The sequence below is a fragment of the Micrasema longulum genome, unplaced genomic scaffold (genome assembly GCF_059751315.1).
Source record: "Micrasema longulum isolate JH-2025_06_02 unplaced genomic scaffold, ASM5975131v1 h1tg001476l, whole genome shotgun sequence".
Classification (NCBI taxonomy): Eukaryota; Metazoa; Arthropoda; class Insecta; order Trichoptera; family Brachycentridae; genus Micrasema; species Micrasema longulum.
Genome location: NW_028278661.1, coordinates 255637 through 280719, shown reverse-complemented (window position 1 = coordinate 280719; position 25083 = coordinate 255637). Strand labels below are relative to the sequence as shown.

At 33.1% G+C, this 25083-nt stretch overlaps 2 protein-coding genes across 3 annotated transcripts in view; one reads left to right on the top strand and one right to left on the bottom strand.

Moving 5' to 3' along the window:
- The first annotated feature begins 4448 nt into the window (after nt 1–4448).
- On the top strand, nt 4449–22465 carry Trc8 (TRC8 ring finger protein). Its single transcript, XM_088235938.1, has 2 exons — nt 4449–4819; nt 13768–22465. Exons 1-2 carry the CDS (start codon nt 4573–4575, stop codon nt 15456–15458), a joined length of 1938 nt encoding a protein of 645 aa, XP_088092064.1. The 5' UTR covers nt 4449–4572; the 3' UTR covers nt 15459–22465.
- Nucleotides 21699–25083, bottom strand: part of FipoQ (F-box/LRR-repeat protein FipoQ) — a 32987-nt gene continuing 29602 nt past the window's right edge. For both annotated transcript variants that reach the window (XM_088235940.1, XM_088235939.1), the window contains exon 11: nt 21699–22463. In XM_088235940.1, the coding sequence (XP_088092066.1) occupies nt 22328–22463 (136 nt within the window). In that variant the 3' untranslated portion in view covers nt 21699–22327. The remainder of the gene's footprint in view (nt 22464–25083) is intronic.

Sequence of the window (25083 nt, the reverse complement as noted above, 5' to 3'; positions counted from 1 at the left end):
CATTTGTCGATGCGTTTTGAAGCTGCAAGACTTTTTGTGATGTTAATTCATGTCATATTATTTTTATCATATTATGTAAATGTTATCAACTATCAAATATCTAAATTTAGTAAATGGGGTCTAGAATTTCAACCGTCCATGCGCTCAGTAGCTGCAAGACTTGTTATCTAACTTCTAATTTTATAAATTTGCTTTTTATTTCGTTTTTAAAATATCACTTAAACTCTAAACTTCATTGTCAAATTAAAATTTTAAAAAAAAACTGTAAATAGGGCTAGATTTCTTATTTTCCATGCGCTCTGTAGCTGCAAGACGTTCTGTTATCTAGCTCATATATATAATAATTGTAATATATCATAATTTGAGACGACGAACTAGAATCCCAGCCGTCCATGCGCTCTGTAGCTGCAAGACGTGTTGGGATATTTATTTATTGTACAGCGCCCTTGAGGCGATTTTCACAAAAATGGCGCCATATAAATCATCCAAAAATTATTATGATTATAATTATGCCTGGCCAAAATCGACAAATTCGACGTTTCGCTGTCCGTTTTCCGCACCCCAAAACTGAACCGATTTGATTATTTAAAAAAAAGTCGGTACGTATTCTGTTCTTCAAAATTATTAATCATGTTTGTATATAGTACGTCCGAAGACGGCAGATAAAACTGGGCGTTTTTTTGGGTTTTTAAATGGCCCTAGCTCTCATAAGAAACAATTTTATTAAAAAAAACAAATCGACGGAGACACGCCAATGATAAATATATTCAGTGGGTAAAAAAATCATTGTTCTAGTGTCTTAGTCCAGGGAAAACATACGGGAATTCGTTTGTATGAAGAAAAGTGATGACGCGTTTCCTCTTTTTATAATACGAAGTTCCCTATGCACCTTTGGGTGCATATAAATGAATGACAATGATGAGCAACTATAATAAATGAATACTGCATAAGTTTACACGTTTCTTTCCAGTCGTACGGATGCTTTTAATTTAGTAATTAATTTTACAATTCCCCTTACTAAATCGTTTGAAGTGCAAATGAAAACATAATGGATTGCACTTAAAGAGCGCATTACGAATTTATTATGAACACGCTAAATCAGATTAGATTAAGATTTACAACCGAATGCTAAAACGAACGAAATTAACATAAAACATCAACTTAACTTAATCATGTTCATAATTACTGATTTAATTGCGTTGCATTCGAATTTAATGTATATTTAAAACGCGGAAATTGCCGAAATTATAAAAAAAAACAAAGGATTTAACTTGCTGTTATGAAAAAATGGAGAGTTGATGAGTTATGTCCAAATGTCCAAGGGAGTTTTCAAGATCCTCAGTGGTGCTATTCTGAGTCTTCCCTACTCCATAGAGAGTGGTTAATTTGAGGATTTTTATTTTTTGCTTAGGAATTCACTTTTTCTTGGTAACAAAAGTCTACGATGTATGCAAGAAAAGCGATTTGCTTATGAATGTTGATAAATCGAAAGTGATGGTTTTTGAAAGGGATGAAAATATAACTAAATGTGAGATCAGCGTGAACGGAGATATTCTGAATCAGGTAGAAGAATTTGCGTACCTGGGAAGTATGTTTACTAGGGACGGAAAGGCCAAGAAATATATTGAAAGGAGGGTGAGTTCCGGGAACAGGGGGAACGGTGCACTAAAATCTACTTTGGCAAACAAATGTTTATCGCAGGAGGCTAAACTAGCAGTTCACAACAAGATAGAGCGAATGGACAGCGAAAGAACGGCTAAGAATATTTACAATGCGAATGTTGATGGATGCAGAAATAGAGAAAGACCGAGAAAGACATGGCATGACCAAATCCAACAAATACTTGAAGATGGACATGTCAAAAGTCGGAATAATCGGCGCGCGTGCATGAGAAGATGTATGAATGTAGAGGAAGCGAGATCTGTATGCAAAGATAGGGTGATGTGTCGTTCTATCCTCTCTCGCTACTCTTACGGGGAAACGGCCTGATGGTTTGTTGTTTTTGTTGTGTCAATATGTATAATGTACTTAATATTACATACTAACACACAAACTTTTATATGGCACTTACACTTGTGTAAATTTATCAAAAACTCGACTCGACCAAGGCCAAACATGTCGCGTTTTTCTAGAGACGTATTTTCAAAATTTTCTTTTAAAATTTATGTATGAAAATATTTCTCCACAATATCCATATTGATTTTGGAAATACAATTAATTATTCTAAATTCATTTCATACATTTTTATCGGTATTCGTAGTGTGTGATATTTCCCTATTACAAGAATTTACAAATAAACAAACCAGCAGCGTGATATCCGACAGAAAATAGCCTATTTCGGTCAAATTATAGTGGGTTGACATTTATTAGATTCGTTTGTACCTATTTTTAATTTGATATTTACGTATTTGTTTTTTTTTTATAAAACTCCATAGTTAATGACTAATAAAAATATCAATAAATACGCCTAGATTAATGTTATACCCTATGGTGGTATGTGAAAATCATTATAAATACTTATTATACCGTGGTAAGAGAGCAACTGTTTGCTAGGAGAGAAAAATCTAGAATGACTTGCCAAGCTGTGTGGGTATACAGACGAGTGTAGATATATTGTTGTCGCCAACAATATACCTACATTCCTTACAGTTAATATATTATTTGTAAAAAAGAAAGAAATATTAGCGTTCTTATAATTTACCCAAATATTTCAATGTTGGTGACCATTTTCAACGAGTTGTAAATAACTTACTTTTAGAAAATGGAATTCAAGTTGCGTTAGAGGGTTCGAACCTGAGACCTCGGATCCTTGAGTCCGCAACACTAGCCACGGGACCACAACCCGATTCAAATAATATAGTAAAACTTGGTAAAAGAGATTTAAATGATAGTCTTATCAAAATCATTATTTAAATTTAGCGAGTACTCTCAGACAAAAATCCTGCAAAAGAAAATCGACTGGAGATTAGTCGGTCTCATGGTGTACTGGTTATTGCGTTTGCCAGGCAATAAATAAATAAATGATTGTTACACAATAAAAATCGATTAACCTTATTGTATTTTATCATGCCGTGTAGATTTTTACTGTGGTGTGAAATGGGCTCGTGGTTTGCTCGTGCATAGCGGTCTAGTCTCCGTAAATGTACTGTAGTTTAAAAGAGTCAATAAATAAAGAAGAAGCGTGGATGAAGGAGTGGAAACGCTTGGAAGAGGCCTGAATCTAGCGATGGAGACAACAAGGCTGAAAAAGAAGAAGAAGACTGATAAAAGTCGTTAATTTAATATCATAACATAGAATTAAGAATAGTCCAGAAGGAGCGTAGAATCATATTTGAAGACATCGGACTGTGTCCAAAAATCCCCCCATTATGCCCCACTTTCACCGCGCGCATTCGTGGTGAAGAAACGTAATGTTGCACGATGAGAAAAAATATAATCATAACACAAATGTTAGGTAAAAAAAAAAGCAATCTGTTAATTTCTCTAAAATTGTATTATGCACGCGGAAATATTGATTGACACAACAGAGTAGAAGTGAAGGGTAATTTATTTATAGTAATCGAATTAATGAACTTTGAACTTAAAATATAAAACAAATTTTATTTTACATTAAACGGATATTTTTATATCATGTTAAATGATATTTGATGTTTTAAAGATAATGTCGGACAAATGTCCACCACAGGGTTGTTTAATCCTAGGTCCAATTTTCATTAGTTCTCTCGTTAGATGAGCAAAGTAGGGTAAAAAAAATTACTACCCTAGCAACATTAACGAAATATCCATTTCGATTTCTTCGACAATCTGACAGATGGAAAAATAATTCAATTTTTAAGTAATATATTTGCTACTTACACATTCATTTGCTAATTACACATGAAATGTGATCCCCTCCCGTTTTTTTAAGATCCTAGCAGTATTTTTACACTTTAAAAGGACACAACACGGCATAGTTGAATTCAAATCAGGAGTTGCGTACTGAGTGACGTCTACAAAGAAACTAATGGGTCAAAACGTAAAACTACTCATTTATGAGTAGTTTAGTCGCCTTCTGTTTGATGCTCGTGTGCGGTTTCTGGACTATTCTTAATTCTATGTATCATGATACAAAAATGTTTATAACCATAATTTTTCTACCCATAATCATGTTACCTAATTGTTATTATAATTTATTCTTATTTATTTGATTGAAGAATCTTATAACTTCCCAAACACTTTTAGCAGTTTTAGCCGTTTAGCAGAGTATTTTACGTGCTTATGAAATTTAATAAACATTTACGATTAATGTCTTTGGCGCCTTTTTGGAGCATGTAATGCATAAATGTCAAGCTTACTGACATCTATGTTTAAAACAAGGAATCACATTTCTAATTCTGGAAATATCAAACGTCGATATTTCAATTTTTGTTTCGGTCGGTAAAGATGGAATTCAATGCCATTCGCAAAAAAATTTAGTCATTATTTTGTCGGTGACTGTCAAAAAGTGTCGTTTGTATTGCCGTGTTGTAATAGTTTGTGCTTTTAGCTGGTTTGTGAAATGGTCTACGGTAAAATAAACCATATAGATGAATAATGCCACTAATGACGACAGTTTTGGCCCTCGTGGAAATAGTCCTGAGGGTCCCCCCTCTGTTTGTGGTGGACGAATTGCTGAAGTTCAGCCTGGGACTCCCAATGTCAAGTGTAGAACAAGAATCTATTTTGTTTTTGAATTCGACGCAAGATGAAGCGCTTGATTTGCAAGAAGCCCTGTTTTACGACTCAAATTTCGTCAAGGGACTCATCTTTACCATATTCAAGTTCACCCTTTGCTGTTTTGGTAAGTATCTACCTGGACCTAACTGCCTAACAGTGTGCTACATTGTCCAGCTTACGACAAATTCGTTGCTATCGCATGTTTACAGATAATGCGTCACGCGATTGCGTTATCCTGTGAAATTTATATCTTGTTTTCTTTCTTTATTTCTATTTAAATTAGTGCCACTAATTCATGATAATGTATGCATAAGTACAATACTATATTTTAAATAGAAATTGTGAACTAGGTATTTGAGATTTTACTTGGCTATTTATTGTTGGACACGGTGCTTAAATATTAAGCCAGTGAATCAGCTTGTTGCTAAACAACAACAGACAATCACACTATTCTGTGTGGGTAGGCAGATAAGAAAAATGACACATCTTTGCACATAGACTTTGCTTCCTCTACATTAATTTATTTTCTCATGCTCGCACATCGATTATTATGACTTTTGGCATGTCCAGCTTCAAGTACTTATTATTCAAGTCTTTCTCGGTCTACCTCATTTTCTGCATCCATCAACATTCGCATTGAAAATCTTTTTAGCCATTCTTTCGCCATCCATTCGCTCAATATGTTAAATCCACCGCAGAACTCCTTTCTGGATTTGGTCGATAATGCTTTTCATAAGCCTTTCGTAATTTTATTTATTTATTGAAATATTTACGAGTAGGTTTAAACTTCAAACTGAAAATGTCTATTAACGCCACTAAATTTGTTAATATCAAAAAGCGCTGCCTGTGTTTGTCGCGTATGAGTTTTAGGAACATTAAAAGTTATGAGGTTCATTAAATCAATGACGTCCAACCGGCCATTTAAAATTTTACATTAAATCACTAAATTACTGGTTGTCCTTTTAAATTACGTTTACACATTAATGAATTTGTTCAAGGAGAATCGATTGTTTAAAATTTATAATTTTTTATTATTTATGTTGATCTTTTTCTAATTTATGCTGGTGAGACTTATTAATTGGAGACCAAATTGCAGAATTATATTCGAGATTACTTCAAATGAATGCAACAAACAGGATTTTGAATGAATTAAGTGAATTTAAATCTTTTACTGTTCGTAATGAAAAATCTAATCATTTCATAGATTTATTATTTATTAATAATTTCATTAATATGAGGAATAAAAGTAATACATCAAAGAAGATTTTCAGATCTTTAATTTGTGATGCTTTTTAAATATTAATATTATTAATGCTATATTAATACATGATTTATTTATATGGAACGATATATAATGATGCTAATCCACTTTTAAAAAGAGATGATTTTGATTACTCCATTTACCCAATTTATCTGGATTTGGCTGGAGAACGTTACAATAGTTCAAAGAAGTTTTTTTTTAATTTTGTGGTCATCAGCAAATAAAAGTATATCAACTCTTTCAAACACAATGCATGGATTCAGATATTTGTGCGCCTATCGTGCATAGTTTTACCACATATTCACCTGAGAGATCTCATTCATTTTGACAGCATTCAGCTTACTTGCATCCTTGTTTTTCCAATTCCATACTTCGTTTCTATATGTAAGGGTCGGCACCAGGACTCCATTACAAATGGCTAATTTCACCTCCTGCGACAAACATTTATTTGCCAGGGTTGATTTAAGTACACTGTTAACACTATTATCGGCACCCACTCTCCTTTTAATATAATCCTCAATATTTCCATCACTAGTAAACATACTTCCCAGATACACAAATTCCTCTACCTGTTTTAGGATACCCATTCACGGTGATCTCACATTTAGTCATACTTATCAAAATATGACTTAATTTAAACAAATAAGAGATATAATATCCCGCGTGCATAAGGAAAACTGGTTAAGTCAATTTTTTGCAATTTTGTGATTTTTTCCTCCAAGTTTTAGTGCTGGATGTTATCTTTATTGAAAAAAAAACCATCATCATCATTCCATGTCCGCTTCCTAGTTGGAGCATATGGTGTCCACAATGAATCGTTTAATTAATTTGTTATAATAACTTTAAAAAATTATTTAATTATTTGTTAAAATAATTTTGGTGAGTCTGGCTGACCACACAACCTAGAATATGCATTTTGCAGAAAACAGCCAGATTCAATATTGAGTGATACCTCATTTAAACTTTGAATGTATTAGGTGACATTCTGTATTAAAACATTATTTTTTGTTACATGTGATTTTAAATTAATGAATTTATAAAATTAAAATACTTATATCCTCTTCAATTTATTTAAGAGAACCAGATTTCTGGAGGCATCAATGTTAGGTTAGCATCAGCATCTATACCGTAAGATTTTTCTAGTGCTGTGGGTGTTTTCTGCTAATTGAGAAATGTCGTTTTTGTGATCACAACTACTTTTAATAGGTGATTATTACAGGTTTTTGTATGATTGTGCCTGGCTAATTTTAGCAGAACATAGAATTGACCTTACAACAATATCTAATTTTTTGAAAATTGTCGACTGATTGCTTTCTGCATTCTTCTTCTTGCGGTTCCTTATCAGGTCCCCCTGACGTATCTCGGTCTTGCACTACTCCGAGGCTAGGACAACTGCTTGTTGGGTGTATTCGCCACAGTGATTCCTGGGAAAAGATGACCAGAGTGGTTTCCCGTTGCCTTCTCTGGTGGATTGTTTCGTCGGGCTTACCTTCCTTTAGCTGGTTGGTTCTGGTTTGGAAACGCCAGAAACTCGCCGTTCATCCTCTCGTTATCTGCTGTGATCACGCCGTTATGAGTGTGATCCCATTGCCCGGGGTTCGCGACGTGGACACTAACGAGTTTGACTAGTCAGTAGTGTTGCCGGTGGAATGCGACTGAGCTTTCTGTATAACTACTTTATTTATTTATTGTGGATAACTTATATAGCGCCATTTTCGTAATAAAATACCTCAAGGGCGCTTTACATGGTGATTCTACTGTTAAGTTAATTTAATTGAAGCTTTAAATTTGTAATTTAATTAAAATAATTTATTTTGTTGTCACGTGCTACGAATTTATTCAAATGATTTAGAGAACAAGTGGGTTTTAAGTTTTTTCCGAAACATCACTTCACTTTCACAGCCTCGCACCTCTGCTGGGAGAGCATTCCATGCCATAGGGCCTGCGACCGCAAATGCGCGCTCACCAAATTTAGTGCGCTGTTTGCGTAGAGGTATAATAACTTTTCCTCTCGCCGTAGACGTAGCTGATCTAAGCGTGAGACGCCTGTCAGCTAGTTCATCTGGAATGCATAGTTCCCTTAGATATTCCGGAGCCGAGTTGTGCAGTGACTTATACATAAGCCAACAGAGTTTGTATTCGACCCTCTGTGGAAAACGTAGCCAGTGTAGTTCCCGAAGTAGTGGAGTGGAACTACATTCAATTAATTGTAGTTCAAGCATTTCTCGAATCGCATAATGCCATGTCTTTCTTGATTTTTTCTTCTGCATCCATCGACATTCATGCCACACATTTTTTTTGCATTCTTTCGCTACCTATTTACCCTACGCATGTAAACCACTGTAGTGCCTTTACAAGCATTATGTATTTTACTGGTGTCAATTTGTTCGCGGACACTTTTTCCATAAGATCCAATCATAGGACACATACCATAGCATTATATTTTTTGTGAATATTTTACTTTCGATCGGACCGTAGTTGATGGTTTGAAGTAAATCTTGTTTGACTAACGTGCTGGGACACTTTTGCTGCTTACTGTTTTTTATTGAGACACCCCACATTATCTTAATGTAAAAAATAATTATAAAAATTGTAAAATAATAAATAAATCAATATCTCCTACAATATAAATACTTCAGTTTTATATAGGCTATTGGAAAAAATTCTATTGTCATTAATATCCAAATAGTGTTGGGAACAGGGAAAATTTTAAGCTAGAAACCTTTCTAGAAACTTATCTACGTTAGCTTTCTCTCTTTTGCCTAATGTTAGAAGCAGTGTGAGAACCTATTAAGTATTTACATCGATTTATTTTAAACACTATACCAATACAATTCAAGTAATTTATTCACGAAACAACAATGTCACAAATAAATAGTACGTATCATTATTACTATTTAAACTCCATAATTTCTTCACTTTCTAGGGCCGTTTAGCATAAAAACAAGAGAGACATAATATCAAACAAACAAAAATGTCACTGAGAACATATTTGTTTCGAGTCATTGTAAAATTTCAACAAATATTTGTAACTAGCATAAGGAATCATACGCAATATACAGACTCGCACATTTTTTGTTTTGTTTGCATTCTCGCATAAAAAAAAAAATTGAAACTAATTTTAGGATTTTATCAATAATGTGTATTTTTACCTTCTTCCATCCTTTGGAACTTGTATATGTGTACTTCTGGTTTCAAATTTTTTTTCAGCACTAAATGATTTTTTTATGCTGACAATACTTTTAAAAGACTCTAGATCAGCGTACCCATATTTTTTTTTACTGTGGAGCCCTAATTTTTTATATATTTTTTATTATTAATAAAACATTATTTATTTATTTATTCATATTATTTCTCTTACAAACTATAATTGATAATAAAAATAATATGACCTCACTAGGGTTACCTATGCCGAGGACACTTAACAATATGCTTTTTTTTAAAATATTTTTTCAAACGTATAACGAAAGACGTCGAACAGCATTTTTCCACATGTGAACAGCTGCTCAGAAAATGGAAAGTTTTTTATATCGTATCGTGATTGGTGATGAAAAGCAGATGTACTATGATAACTTGAAACATAGAAAGTCCCGCGGTAAGCCCGGCTATGCATCAACATCGACGGCAAAGCCAAATCCATGGTCCCAAACTCACGCTCTGTATTTGGCGGGATAGGCAACACCTGAGAACGTTTCAATTTTAAACTTCTTATGTTATGCAGTGTGTGAAGTGGCCACTTGAACCAGCCAATGACAGGTCATATGCCCTGTAAATGCCTGGACATCCATATTCCCTTCTCAAAAACAACAATTTAAATTAACAAATTACAACAGGGATGGAGAATACCTTAAATAAGGGAGTATGGAAGTCAAGGCATTTACAGGGCTTATGACCTGTCATTGGCTGGTTTAAGTGGCCACTTTACACACTGTGTAACATTCACCATTTTGCCTATGTTTGAACATCCATATTTCTTCAATTCTTCCATCTGTTGATTTTAGTGAAGTTAAAGAGCTGAAACCTTTATTGTTGTAAAGAGATTCATCTGACTGAATTATTTCACATACTAGGCAACGCCTGAAAACAATTTTTCAATTTTTAAATTTCTTCTTGGACCAGTTGGTTTCATTACAATATTTGAGTTTGTCCAAATGTTCATGGCAAAAGACTGGATTTCACCCCCTCGGGGGTCATTAAGATTAACAAATTACAACAGGGATGGAGAATACCTTCTTAACTTCACTAAAATCAACAGATGGAAGAATTGAAGAAATATGGATGTTCAAACATAGGCAAAATGGTGAATGTTACACAGTGTGTAAAGTGGCCACTTAAACCAGCCAATGACAGGTCATAAGCCCTGTAAATGCCTTGACTTCCATATTCCCTTATTTAAGGTATTCTCCATCCCTGTTGTAATTTGTTAATCTTAATGACCCCCGAGGGGGTGAAATCCAGTCTTTTGTCCATGAACATTTGGACAAACTCAAATATTGTAACAATTTAAATGTTAATAATCCCTAGGTAGGAAATCCAGCCTGTCTACAAACATTTGGATATATTGAAAACATTGTTGAATTTTGGTATGATTGAAACTTCACATTTTCGCGGGCCAGGGGTTGCCCACATGTGTTCTAAACATTTAAAACATTAAGTGTGTCTTTTCGTCATCAGATATTCAAACAATAAATTTACCTTTTTTTTTACCATGCGTGTGGTGAAAATACATATCTAGACCTGTGTCCATGTTTACGATAACATTGCATAATAACTTTTAAACAAACTTCAAATATTTCATACAGCGAAGAAAATCATTTATCGAAACCATATATATTATTTGTCTTTGAAAGTGTTAAAATAGTAAAACAAACAAAACTATTCCTCTTTTAAACCCTTTAGGTGCAAGTTTATTTTTTTTATGTTAGTGAAAAAGTTCGGTGGTTTTTAAAAAAAATAAAAATATTTGTCTATTATTAAACTAAACCAAAAATATTTTTATTTATCTTATTTTCAGCTTTATGATTTTTTAAAGTTACGCGATTTTGAAATCACTCCACCTGTGATGTCACAAGTTCTCTTCGGCGAGTTCTGCTGTTTGGTGGGTTTGGCTTCCTGTAAACCAGAAATCTATCGCAACACTTGTCATTGGTTTATTCATATTCAAAATTATTTTTATTATTTTTTTTTACACATGAATGTTCTAATTTTTACCGCGTCTAAGAAAACATTTTTATATCCAATTTCCCATAGTGCCGAACTTCCTTATTACAACGATATTTTCACAGCCAATAGGCTGTTTTTAATAAAAAAATATTATTTTTACAAATAACTTTTGTTTATACGAAACATTGAAAACTATCTTGGGATCTTTTGATATTCGATATTTAATGTTTTGGCCGAACATTGTAAAACCGTGACCCGGATTCAATTGAATTATTTTGTAAAAATATGGTTAGTGGTAATAGATAATTAAACTTGTTTAATGGTAGTCACGTTTAATTATTATTTTATACTACTTATAAAACATGTCTGTCTTAAAACAGGTTGTTCCTAGTTAGGCAGACTACACAGACACATGTTTTGTTAATAAACCATTATTATTATTGAATTTTTAAGAAAATCGGAAATTTTCGGAAAAGTGATCTCAAAACTAACTACCACGCACCGTGCGTTTGTTAAGGTGATATATTATTTTAAATAAAAAAACATGCATTAACTTTGTGGTCAAACATTTTCATAAATGTTAGTAAATATTAGTATTTAACCTCTTCTTCTTCTTCTTCACATGTCATGTCGGGTCCCCGCGACGTTGACGACCACTTGGGAGAAAGCTTCCCTATCCCGAGCAGTGCGAAACAGCTTCTCCACAGTTCTAATCCTGGTCCGTACACAAATGTTTCGAAGCCAGGAAAGCTGTTTTCTTCCGACCCCTTTCTACGTCCCTCGATCTTCCCCTTCATGACAAGCCGAAGTATGGCATATTTATCACCTCCTAACACATGGTCAAAATCTGAAATCTTAAGGAGCTTAACAGTGGTGAATAGTTCTCGATTAGTATTGGCTCTACGTAATACTTCATTGTTGGTTATCATATCGGTCCAAGATATTCTTAACATTCTATATTAATTGAATATTATAATCATTATAATATTAATTGAAGTACTCTCTTATGGTGGAGAGGGTTCAGAAGAAATTTCTTCAGTTTCTCTACATGAGGGAGTGCAGATATTATCCATGGCTTTATCCCACTGAGTTCCTCCAGGGTATGCTCGGTTACAGCAGTTTAAAGACCAGAAGGAATGTGTATTTAACTCCGCACTTCTTTCGATTGTTGCGCGGTTTTATTGACAACCCTGAAATTATGCGGAGCATTAGCTTTTATGTTCCGGATAATTACCTTAGACAGCGTCAGCATAGACTGTTTCACATTCCAATATATAGGACTAACCTGCCAATGGTTATGCCTGTTGGAAGGGCTATCTCTATGTTGAACAATATTACTTTGGACATTGACATTTTTCATGTCTTCAGAGACAGCTTCAGAGACAGCAGCAGAGGGAGCTTTTCGTTACAAGATTCTCTTACTTTTTTAACATATTCTCTGTATATTATGTGTACTTATGCGTTATTTTTTATATATACCTAATTTTACCTTATTATTTTAATTATTTTTATATGTATGAATTAAGATTTCCATTTTGTAATGTACATATATATGAACAAATAAAATTGTATTAACTTTTTGAGTCCACGCCTCTACACCGTACAGTTAGACAGACCATATATAACATTTGACCATTCGTTGTCTCAGCTTAAGGTTTATATTATCGTCACAAAGATGATTTTTCATTTTGTTTAATGCTGTTCGGGCCGTTAACCACTTACCATTAGTAAATTACTGTTTGTTTATTGGTTAAATGTTAATTAAATGATAAATATGTAAACAAATTAAAAAACTAATAATAATCTAATAAATTTGATGATAGATAAATTAAAACAATATATTCCAGAAGTGCAGATGATGATTGCCAATCGTAAGCTCTTTATTAGTTTTTCAAATTAGTACAAATATTAGCCAGTGAAATATTAACTAATATTTCAAATTGCATTTATTACTCATTATTTTTTTTCTAAGAGCTGTTGTTATTATATGTATTAATCTCGAATCCAAAGTTCTGCAGATTAAACCATGAAACGTAAACATAGCACCTAACAAATAATCATTCTTAAGTCATTTTTAATGACATTCAGCGGCCCACTGAAATCCATTATCATGTAAAAGTTAACGTAGTTATGCAGAAAGGAGCCAGTCCACAATTTTGAAAAAATTAGATGTTGGTGTTATCGGGTGCAGTAAGGTCAATTCTACGCTCTGCTAAAAACAACCAGGCCGCTTTCACACAAAAAAACTGTAAAAATCACCTTATGAAAATAGTGTCGATCACAAAAACGGCATTTCTCAATTTACAGAAAACACCCACAGCATAAGAAAATTCTTACGGTACTTTAAATATCATTAAAACTGGTCAAATACATAGTTATATTTTTGTTTGTAATATAAAAAAAAACTAATGTATTCATTGTTTGTCAAAGTCTAAAACATTCCAACTGCTGTGTAGATTTGATTATTTACTCTTTTTACAAAGGTGCTTTTATCTCAGTTTCACATTTCTATGGCTGGCTCAAATGATCGTGGTTGCTAGACTTTTTAGTAAATAAGTTTTAAAATATAGAATAGCACCTCGTGTACAATGTATGTTTGCTTTGGTAATTTCGATATGTAGTCATTTGTTTTTATTTATTGTTTTCAGGATGTTTGGCGGCGCTATGCATGTTCGTACTCCGAACGAAACATCTCATCCTCGTCTACATGTACCTGATATCTGTCGGCATAGTCTTTGTATCATATTGGGCCAATGTGGCGACTATGAAGCAGATCATAGCGCTCTCGGGGGTTTCGGAAGGGGGTGACATGAGTCCCAGCATTCTAGAAGATGTCTTGAGTCTTAATTTCAACCGTATCCTGGACCCGGCGGGACCTGGGCTCATAATAATCGAAAATTACGCCACGCAATTCTTATTAGTGTCAATATTCAATGTCATTCAATTGGGACCGCAGCACCGAGCACTGCAGTATATTTTGCCTCTTAGTTTTTCGATGCCTTCTGTTATCGGTGCATTTCCACTCCCCGTTGCGATGTTACAACACGCCCCCGTGTTCGCCGCCCTCATCCCTCTGGCCGTGGTCAAGTTCATCTTGTGGTCTGCAGCCAAATCCATCATCGACGTTCTCTTCATGGGATACCAACACTGTCGGAATTTCATCAACAACTTCGGGGTGTCGGCGTTAGTAGAAACAGAGTGGGTCAGAATGAATGTGCCGTGCGTATTGAGGATGTTTTGGATACTGAGAGTCATAGAGCACGCGGGTATCCATCTCATGGATAACTTCGAACTCTCGGATGAAAGTTGCAAGATAACGACATTACTCGCGGTGCAGACGTTGGCTTCCATGGCCAAGTCTCTTCTCATAAGCGGCTGCGAAACAATAACTGCCGTATTAGGAATGACTTCCGTTATATCATTCTTCTGCCACTACATTGGAAACTTCTTCCAGTGGATTCTGCTCACGGAAGAAGGAGAAGACAAAAACATCGGAACAGTTTCGGCAATTCTGTTTTACATTCTCGCTTTACAGACCGGCCTCACGTCTCTCAATCCGGAAAAAAGATTCGTAAGGTTGTGTAGAAATTTCTGTTTACTGTTCACCGCTTTACTGCACTTTGTGCATAATATTGTGAATCCAATATTGATGTCTTTGAGCGCTTCCCATAATCCCAGCATGCATCGTCATGTGCGGGCTCTAGGCGTGTGCGCTTTCCTAGTTTTATCCCCCCTCGGTTTGCTGACTTACCTTTGGTATAACCACACCCTTTCCACTTGGCTTCTCGCCGTGAGCGCCTTCAGTATTGAAGTGATTATTAAAGTCGCCGTAAGTCTCATGATATACTCCCTGTTTCTGATAGACGCATACAGGACAATTTTTTGGGAAAAATTAGACGATTACGTTTATTTCATCAAAGCTTTCGGCAACACGGTTGAATTCTCTTTTGGTATATTTCTGTTTTTCAACGGAGCCTGGATTCTCCTCTTTGAATCGGGCGGCGCTATCCGAGCGCTCATGATGTGCGTACATGCGTACTTTAACATCTGGTGCGAAGCTCGAGCCGGATGGTCCGTGTTTATGAAGCGGCAGACGGCTGTAAACAAGATAAATTCTCTACCCGAGGCCTCGCCCGATCAGCTGACAAAGTTGGAAGACGTGTGCGCCATCTGCTATCAAGAGATGAATTCCGCGAAGATCACAAAGTGTAATCACTTCTTCCACGGAGTCTGTTTGAGGAAGTGGCTGTATGTGCAAGATCGGTGCCCGCTGTGTCACGAGATCCTCCACCTGCTGGATGAAGATCCAGCGCTCGGATTGGCGGAGAACGTGAGATGATTACACGCAGATAGGACTGTTCCTAACCTAACGCGAGATTCGGGTAGAAAATTGTGATGGGTATAATTTATTAAACCGTAGTTCCCTAAAAACAGCTACATTAAATTTTGTTGAATATTGTTTAGTGCATCTTTTTTCACAATCTAAAAACAACTTGACACCTATACAATTTAAATTTACTGTCATCTCAACGGGATTCAAACATTATTTGGTTCGATTCTCGATCAGATTTCTTTCTAGGTCTATAAACTTGCTTTCTTAATGCCTCATTTAGCTGTTTTAATATGACTTTTTCTTTTTTAATCGATATTCCGTGTGCCTAATAAGTGAGCTATTTCCTTTGTAAATATTTTTTCTCAAAAAATAAGTAATAATACTAGTAAGTGTTTTGTTTGGTTAAAATGTTAACAATGTGTATCGAGTCAAATCTTTAAGAAAATACAAACCAAAGTATTTTTTATTTATTTATTTGGTTGTATTATTTAAATAAATTGTAATAAATACAAGTTATTATTTTTAATCCTCGAATCATGAAATGATTTCAGCTCAAGAAATGTTAAAAACGTTAGGTTTTTTGCTACTGAATTATGTAATTTTTTTATTGAATGTACAAAATTACCCATGGTAAAATGACAATTAGTAGAAATTAACTTAGTGTAAATAAAATTATCGCACTATAAAATACTTCTCAAAACACAACAAAATATTTTCAAATTTTTAAATCCTCAATGCTATTTCAAAAAAGAAACTATTTGTTCAAATACTTCAAGTTACTTCAATTATTTATAAATCCAGAAATGTAATTATTTTGCAGAACATGTCTAAATATGTTTTAGATTATCACCACCACTGAATGCTATTTCAAAACAGACGGATATTTGTTAGAACACTTGCAGTTGTTTTGATTATTTATAAATTCTAAGACTTATTATATATTTCAATTAAAATGTGGAATAATTGTGTTATTTTCTATAAGGGGCGAAACAATATGAATGAATGTATTATTTTTGGATAAATTATAGATTTGGTTTGTTCTTTGTGATCTAACTTAGAACATTAGTTTTGAAAAAAAAAACAGTTAAAGATGTCTGGTGGAACCTTGCTTAGCGAGTTATTTGCATAGCTAGAAAAATAAATCATAAAAAAATGGCTCCCCTAACAAGTGATGTATAACAAAGCGCTTGTGGAAGAGCACAGCCAAGAGCTTACGGAGTTGCATCGTGTTTCACAGTAGGAAGTTGTGGATGTGAGTCTGTGGAGAAGGTAACAGCGAAGTAACAATCTTCTGGCGTAATAAGAGAAGCATCACCCTAATAAAGCTGTGGCTAGGTGTGTTACAAATTTATTCACTGATGTCTGCTTTCTATTCACTAACTTCTAACTTATATTTAGTCTGCATTACGTAATGGGTTAAACAGCCTGTAAAGTAATGTAGACTACAATTTGTCAAATAAATAATGCTTTAATTAATTAATTTAATAATGGAAGATCTCCATATTTAAACTTACCAAGTCTTTCTTTGGACATGTTACTAGACGTGAGCCAGACAATCTAGAAAAGGCAATAATGTCTGGCTGAGTTGAAGGTAGGAGAAGCCGGGGTAGAATCCCATATAGATGGACTGACCAAATAATGGTGGCTATGAGGCTAAAATTTCATGAGTCGGTTCGTCGGGCCGGGAGACAGACTGGAGTGGAACAGACTAATCGGAAGTGTTCATGGTGATCCCGATCCTCAGCATTGAGGGACCGACTTGGAAGAAGATGTAAATAAATAAATACACCTTTTCACCTAATTCTGAAGCGCCAGCAAAAAAAATGCCCCGATAGAAGCTTTCTAGTAAAATAGAATTAGGTAATGTGTCAAAAATTCATAAATAATAAACTAATTATTTTGATTTTTTAAATATTTTGTTTATTGGAATCGCATTCCAGGTTGGTTCATTCCGCGATAGAAGATGATTAACATTTTTTTACCCCTTCCCCGCATTCAAAACTGACGTATTTTATTTGTTAGTTGAAACGCTTATATTGTTAGTAACCATGAATATATAGACTATATACTTGATGAATACTTAATCTACGAACCTTTTTACTCACATGCTGTTAACACTGCGCAGCTGTCCTACGTATATGAGCACAGTGGCGAATGAGTTAACAATTTATCAGTGTTTTCTTTGAGTGTTGAATGAACGCATTATTGCATTTTACATTAATTTATATTGGAAAAATTATTCCTCTTAATAAATTTTTCACATTACTACTTATTATGCGAGGTTCCACTGTATTTCGATACTCCAAAACTATTCTGGTTACATTATTTGTTTATAACTTATATAAACATGTTTAATTAATTACCTTCTTACAATAGAATTCCCATAAAGAATAGTCATAAATGTTCATAATCTATCTATTCTAAGTCATTTATCCTTGGCAAAATGCATTCTTTCTGATTATGTTTTTTCGCTGATATTTCGAACTGTATTGTAGTGTCCATCATTTAGGCTGAAGATTATTTCTCGTGCAGTGACAGTTCGCTACATTAGTACATTTTTTAATTGTTTTCGCAATAATAACACAACTTTTTATTCGTGAGACAATTTATTTTTATTAATTACCAAATTGTAAAATTTCACAAACTGATATAAGTTTTTAAAATTTAAATAATGATAATTAATTTGAAACCAGATTTTCTGTTCATACTAAATATTTTTCACTATTTTCGTAGCAATTGATTTACAATTTTTTTATTTGTAAATATCAGGGCCCATATTACAATGATAAGTTAACATTTATCTTTAATTTTATCTACAAAGTAAAATGAAGTTTTCTGTATGAAAAACTGAACATGTATGCAACTTTTTTTTTCTTAACATTTTCATACAGATTACCGACAAAGATGCTTTAAATGTTCATGCAAATATACACATTTTAGTACATAAATATCGATTTTACTTTATTCCGTCTCGATATGTGAGGGCATTGGAAGCAAAGATAGCAACCTCCAAAAAAAATTTTTTTTGGTTATGATGTTATTCTGTAGTTTATCAACTTTATTTTTATAAAAATCATGAGTTGAGTTGCAAATGTAGTTTAAAATCATAATTTTGATTGTTTGAAAATAGTGTTTGGAAGTAAACATAGCAATATCCATCAGCCATTTTATTCGACCAATGACAGGCTCGAGATTTAAATTTTCAAAATGGCCGTGCCATACAAATATTAAGAAAGTTTTTTGAATTTGTGTTTCTATTAAAGCTAATTTATTATTATCTTAAAGTTTAAGTTCAGTGAAAATAACATTTCTAACATGACGACTCTCTTTGGCGTTAGTGTATCAGTTTTTGTTGTTTTTCTCAAAAACACCATAACGGGAGTTTGTTATCTTTACTTCCAATGCCCTCATGTACCGATGAAGATAGCGTTTGTAATCGCGGCCCTGAACCTCCTTGTACACGGGGGATACGTTCCACGCAGTACCGCGTAAAGAAAGTATACTAAAAAAGAACAATGCTGGATAAATTTTCTTGTACAAAAATCATTTCGGGATTCACAAAAAAGAAATTGTATCTTAAATTTATGAAAAAATATAACATTACAATAAAACACTTAAAAAAATCGTAACAAAGATTATTCACTATCACCGTTCCTCAAGAGCGATGTAGGGATTCCAAAAACTAATAGTTTAATTATATTACTATAGTCCTTAAAATATAGCTTGATTAGACTGACATTTGTCAGAAAAAGTGACGACATAATTTTGTAGTAACGTCTAAGGAGTTATTTATATTGACACACGAAAAATCATTCGTATCTGGTGTGTTAATTTATTTTTTTAATACAATGCTAGACACAAATCAACATAAATATAGAAAATCCGCTTTAAAACTAAAATAAACCTAATTATTAACGACGTTCTTACAAGGTTACATCATTTTGCAAAAACGTTAGGGAGGGGACAAATTGATCAATGTAAATTGACCGAATAAAAAAAAAATTTCATTTGATGTTCATGAAAAAAGTATAAATGTCTTATTTTTTGGTGAATAATTGTGTTAAACACACTATAATATGCTTGTTTTTGCGTTTTTATATCAATTTTCGGAAACAGAGTTTCATGTTTGCACGAAAAAACTGATAAAATCGATTTGATCGGTACATGATCACTGATGACATTAGTTCGACAGCTATCATTCTAATCGAGCTATATTTTAGGGACTATAATTATGCATTGTTAAATAAATGCTCAATTTTTTTTTATATCCAATTTTTGTACTGTGTTATTTCAAAACCGTGTAAAGAGGTTCTGGTGTAATTTTTGTTCACTTAGTTTACATAAAATGTACAATTTGCAAATGTGATACATTGTTTACTATGTTGTATAACATTTGATTTTTTTACTTGTTTGTATTTTGTAGATATATTTGAACATGGTAAGTTTTTCAATGGTAAACAATTTGTCAAATTAAAAAAAATTGTTTACATGCTTCGTGATTCTGTTGATTTAAATGCTAAGTTAATCTGGTCACCAAATTTGCGCATATTGTCTTTTTTTCTTCTACTCATTTATGGTGGTGAATCACAGCCCCAAAACACACCCAGGCTTGAGAAAAATCACCTTTTTTCATTTTTGTGTATCACTGGGAATCGAACCAGCATCTTAACCAGTACACGGGCCGCTTTTATTTCTGTAATAAATTAAATGTCCATTCAAACGCTTTCTTAGAGGTGGGGGTCAGTTCTGCGCTTTAAGCTCCTGACGTCACTGCAACCCATGAAGATCTATGGAGACGGATGTGGGTATTCGAACGCATACCCAAATTTAAATAATATTCTTGTATTAATTTTGAGAAAAGCTTAGGTAAAATTATATTTATAAAAAAAATATTAAATTTTCATTTTTCAAAACTCACTAAAATTATTGAGTCCGGAGACAATATGTGATAATAATATATAGAAAAGTTATTTAAAATAAAACTGCAAGATTTTTTTTCAAATGCATCTATGAAAATGATTAGTTGAAAATTTTATGTAGGAACTAAAAATGAAGCTTTTTTTTTTACCTATAATACTAAACGTTTTTTCTTTTCTTTTAGTAATAATTAATGGAAAAGGTACCGAGTTAGTTATGTTTATATGATAAATAATTTGAATGAATGTTATTTATTGTATTCTTTATCAATAATTAATTTATGTACTTATAATTAAAATTCATGTTAATAAAAATATTCTGGTAAATTTCATGTGTTCTTTTTCACTTTGTTAAAATGCAATAAGTAATTGTTAAAACAAGAGAAAAAAAAAGTGTAATTTTCTTACTGATCAGATTTTAAAAATGTATTTAAAGTATGCTGTAGATTTCACTATCAAAATTAAATCCATTGATAACCAGATCGAAAATCAAGATTTACACATTTACATTGAATTTATCTCCATACATTATCCACTCAATTGTCTGTAAGGTTGTCTATTTCCACTGACGGATTTATATTAGGTTATGGTTTCCCAAGAGAGCAGTGCTGTCATTTAGTGGCTGTTATGTAACGGTGGATGGCCCCATTAAAGCGGCAGTACAAAGATAATGCAGGTTTCCTTAGAGATCATTGATTGTGAGCAGAATGTCACAGCTGTGTTGACATAGCCGTACGAACAGTTCATTTCAAGTACATTTTTGTGTCTGAAAATGAGTTCAAACGTGATCTGGACTATCGAAAAATACGAAATTTTCTTGATATTGAGTCATGAAAACTTTGAAATTTGCATTAAACTTTAAATTCCAAATTTTTGGCATAATTTTTAAACATCTCACTCTTCTCCAAACGATAATTTTCGACTTCCGATGACTCCTCATTTTCCAAATACATCTACTTATAATGCTAATTTTGTCTAGATCGTCCATTTTCTGCCACAGTATGTCTCAGTTCTATAGAAATAAGTCATAAAATTAGTTGATCAGTAAGTAAAATTAGGTGGTTCAAGGCCACTAGATAACGGCACTGCTCTCTTTAAGTCTCGACGACTTTGGTCACCTATAAGACGGCCATCTCGCTATGCTCACCGCATCACAGCATATCATGGCCTATTAGAATATTGAAAATTTTCTTAAGGCGGTTCTACTTTGCCGAACTTTATAATTTATATTAGCGACACAGCATGATCAGAGGTGGACCCTACCATAGGTTCAGTTGGCACAAAGAACCAGACACTCGCTTACTAGGGAGGGGAGAATAATATGCTTGTATTCATTTACAAATGTGTTTATTCCCGTCCCTTTTCATTAAGTGACTTAGATTCGGCGCTGAGTGAGATATATTTGGTTGTGTTCTTTGTGTTATATTTATAACCAAGTTTGAATTTAACCGTTAGACTGCGGAGAGTCAATGAATTGACGCCTATTATACCCGCCAAAAACGCGTGACTCACCGTTCCTGTCCGAACCTGCCAGAGCGCACCTGACCATTAGCGAAGTCGCGTGTGCCGCAAAAATGGTTATCGATAGTCTCTTCTTCGATAAAATTTTTGTAGTCACTGTAAAAAGGGACTACATGGAATTTGCGCCCATAAACATAGATGTTAAAAAATAGTTTTGTTCATTGTATTTTATATTCTATATTTATTGTGAATAAAAAAAATCCAATTTTTATTTCTTTTACTTATATTAAAATTTCAATTCTTTTACTACAATAAAAAAATTAAAATCCAAAAACATTACATGAAGTTATTGCATTTTAGATTTCTTTTGTTTTTTTATCAACACGTATATAAAATGCATCGCAATTTTAACATAGATTCACATAATGACCTCAGCAGCGTAACGGTTAAACAAAATGATTGAAGATACTACCAAGAGAAGGATTGAGAATGATTATTCTAGTTGAATACTAAATCCTTGTAATTGGAGAGGAGATGATAGTTTGAAACGCGACAGTTGGTGGTAGTTCGTACAACGGTGGTCCTGTCGGCTCTTTCAAAGTTTGCTTTGACGATCTCATAGTAACGTCCATCACTGCAAGAAAAACATAAAGGTAAGACACATACATCATTTATTTATTTTCCAACGGCTTTAGCAAAGTATACAAAATATAATCATAAAAACAAAATACAAAAAACTTGTGTTTATAAACAAAAAAATTCACTGGCAAACACAATTTAAAATTAACACGACTTTCGGCCGAAGAGGATTGGTCTACTTCTAGATTAAAGTGTACAACCTACTTCCATTGTCCATAGAATAATTAGTGAGTACTCTTACTATAACATTGCTTTCGAGAAGTGAAAAATGGAGGAGGGTGGCACACAGATTGATGAGTGGACCAGGCCAAATAGATAAACTGTTTTTTATAGGATAAATTTAATGCTTTTTTTTAAATTTACAATTTTTTTTTTGCATTTTACAATTGGTATACATAAGTTAAAAATAAAAAAAATCTTACAAAGGCATGGCCTGTGTGGGTATATATTTTTATATATATATATTTTTTTCTTTTCTTTTCTTGAATTTATTTATAAGTAAAAAATATTTCTCTCCATCATTTTTTTTTATCGTTTAATGTTATTCAAAATTGTTTTCTTAGTTTTTTTTCAACTGGTTCTAAGTATTTCTAATACCAAATTATCATTCTTTATCAAAAATTCTATGATTAGTAATATATTTTTTTATATAGTTTATCTTATTTAGACATCCTAATCTGTTAATTAATAATATTGTTTTAAATGCTATGTATTACTTATAATTATACTTACATGTATGTATATTTAATTGTATTTGTAACTAATATGTAAAAAGGACTAAGGGCCGTTTATTTCAATCAAACAATAGTAAAAAATAAATATTCGAACACAATTTTTTTGTCAATAAAAATGAGAAAATCAATAATAAAAGTATTTACCATTCATTAAAAACGTGTTATATATTGAGGCTTTACTGACAGAATGCATTAAGTCATTAAAAACAAGTTCCGGGATAATCGCCTTTAAAGCTTTTTTATTCTTTCAACGCATTATTTCTCCCACGATTTTGTTTATTTTAATTTTTTTTAAAGTTTTTTTGAGTAATCTTTATTCTAGGCATAGCATAGAATTTGAAATCAACATCTCGCACCTATATTTAAAAATATTTTAAATATATCGAGGCTATACTGACAGAATGCATTAAGTCAACACTGTTGCAATAAATTTCAATCTTAATAGGGGGTGGAATCCAGCCTTTTTACAAACGTTTGGACTTGGTATAGTGTAATTATTTTGTTATTTTAGACAGCAATCAGCGGGTTTATTTAGGATTGGGTAATATGAATATTAGAATCCTAGAATACGGGTATTTGTAGTACTGCACTTGAGAAACTGATTGAGTGTAGATTTTCACAAAATTCATAAAAGTTCTGTTCACCTCTTAACTAACCTACATAATATTAAAAAAATATTTTCTGTCTTACTGAACAATATAATATCATAACAGAAATATAAGATAATTTTTAAACAATGTTTTACCACAAAAAATATTTTACCGACTTGAATTTTCAAAAAAATTTGGTAGTTATATAAGGCAAACATAAAAAATAATTAAATAATCATTTAGTAATGATGTAAATTAATAGAGTTTAATATTTAGTACAAAGACTTACTAATAGAAAGCCGAGTGAAAAATTCAACTACGCTGGCAGTACTAACAAAATGTCCGCCTTGTTTTATTTAACAATCTGACAAACTGTAAAATAATAGAATTCTTAATACTGTTTGTGAATTCGCTACTTACACATAAAATGTGATCCCACCCTATTCCCTTTTAATCCCAGCAGTATTTTGGCATGTAAAAACGACACAACACTGCGTAATTGAATTTTAATCGGCAGTTGCGTACTAAACGACGTCTACAGAGTAATCAATGAAAAAATGTAAAACTACTGATTTATGAGTAGTATAGTCGGCTTCAGTTTGGGGTACGCGGTTTCTGGACCATTATAATTCTATGGTGATGATAACCTACGCACCTATTTTTAATATACCTTAGGTCAAAGATGTTTATAATAAATATATAAATTTAATATACCTTTTCTTGGATGAAATCAAATCATCGTTTGCTAAGAAAAGTAGCATGGATGATTGGCCTCGAGAGGGGAGACTACACTTATGGAGAAATTGAGTCAATATTAAAAATCTCAAGTCTACAAAAATGTAGAAATAACATTGACTCCATATGTATGTTTAATTTACTGAATGGCTTCATTGATGAATCATCGTTACTGGAACAAGTGGCATTCAATGTTCCGATCCGCCGGTTGCGAAATAATAATGCGCTGTTCCTCGAGCAACACAGGGCAAACTATGGCTCGCATGCACCAATGTCCCGATTGTGTCGTATTGTAAACTCGAGACAAGATCTGGACTTTTTTGGTGTAAGTAAATCTATGTTTGAGTATGTCCAAATGCTTGCAGACTGGCTGGATTTCCTATCTAGGGAGTTATTCATTTTTAATTCATTACAACAGAGGGAAAACATTATTGAGAAGGGGACTTCCATATTCCCTTCTCAATAATGTTTTCCCTCTCTGTTGCAATAAATAAAATAAAGAGTTCAGTAGACTCAAATCAGTGTTTGATTTATTATATTATAAGCATTTTTTCTC

Coding starts and splice junctions, on each gene's coding strand:
- Trc8 (XM_088235938.1), top strand. CDS start 4,573: ATGCCACTAATGACGACAGTTTTGGCCCTCGTGGAAATAGTCCTGAGG. Junction 4,820..13,767: donor GTTCACCCTTTGCTGTTTTG/GTAAGTATCTAC, acceptor TATTGTTTTCAG/GATGTTTGGCGGCGCTATGC.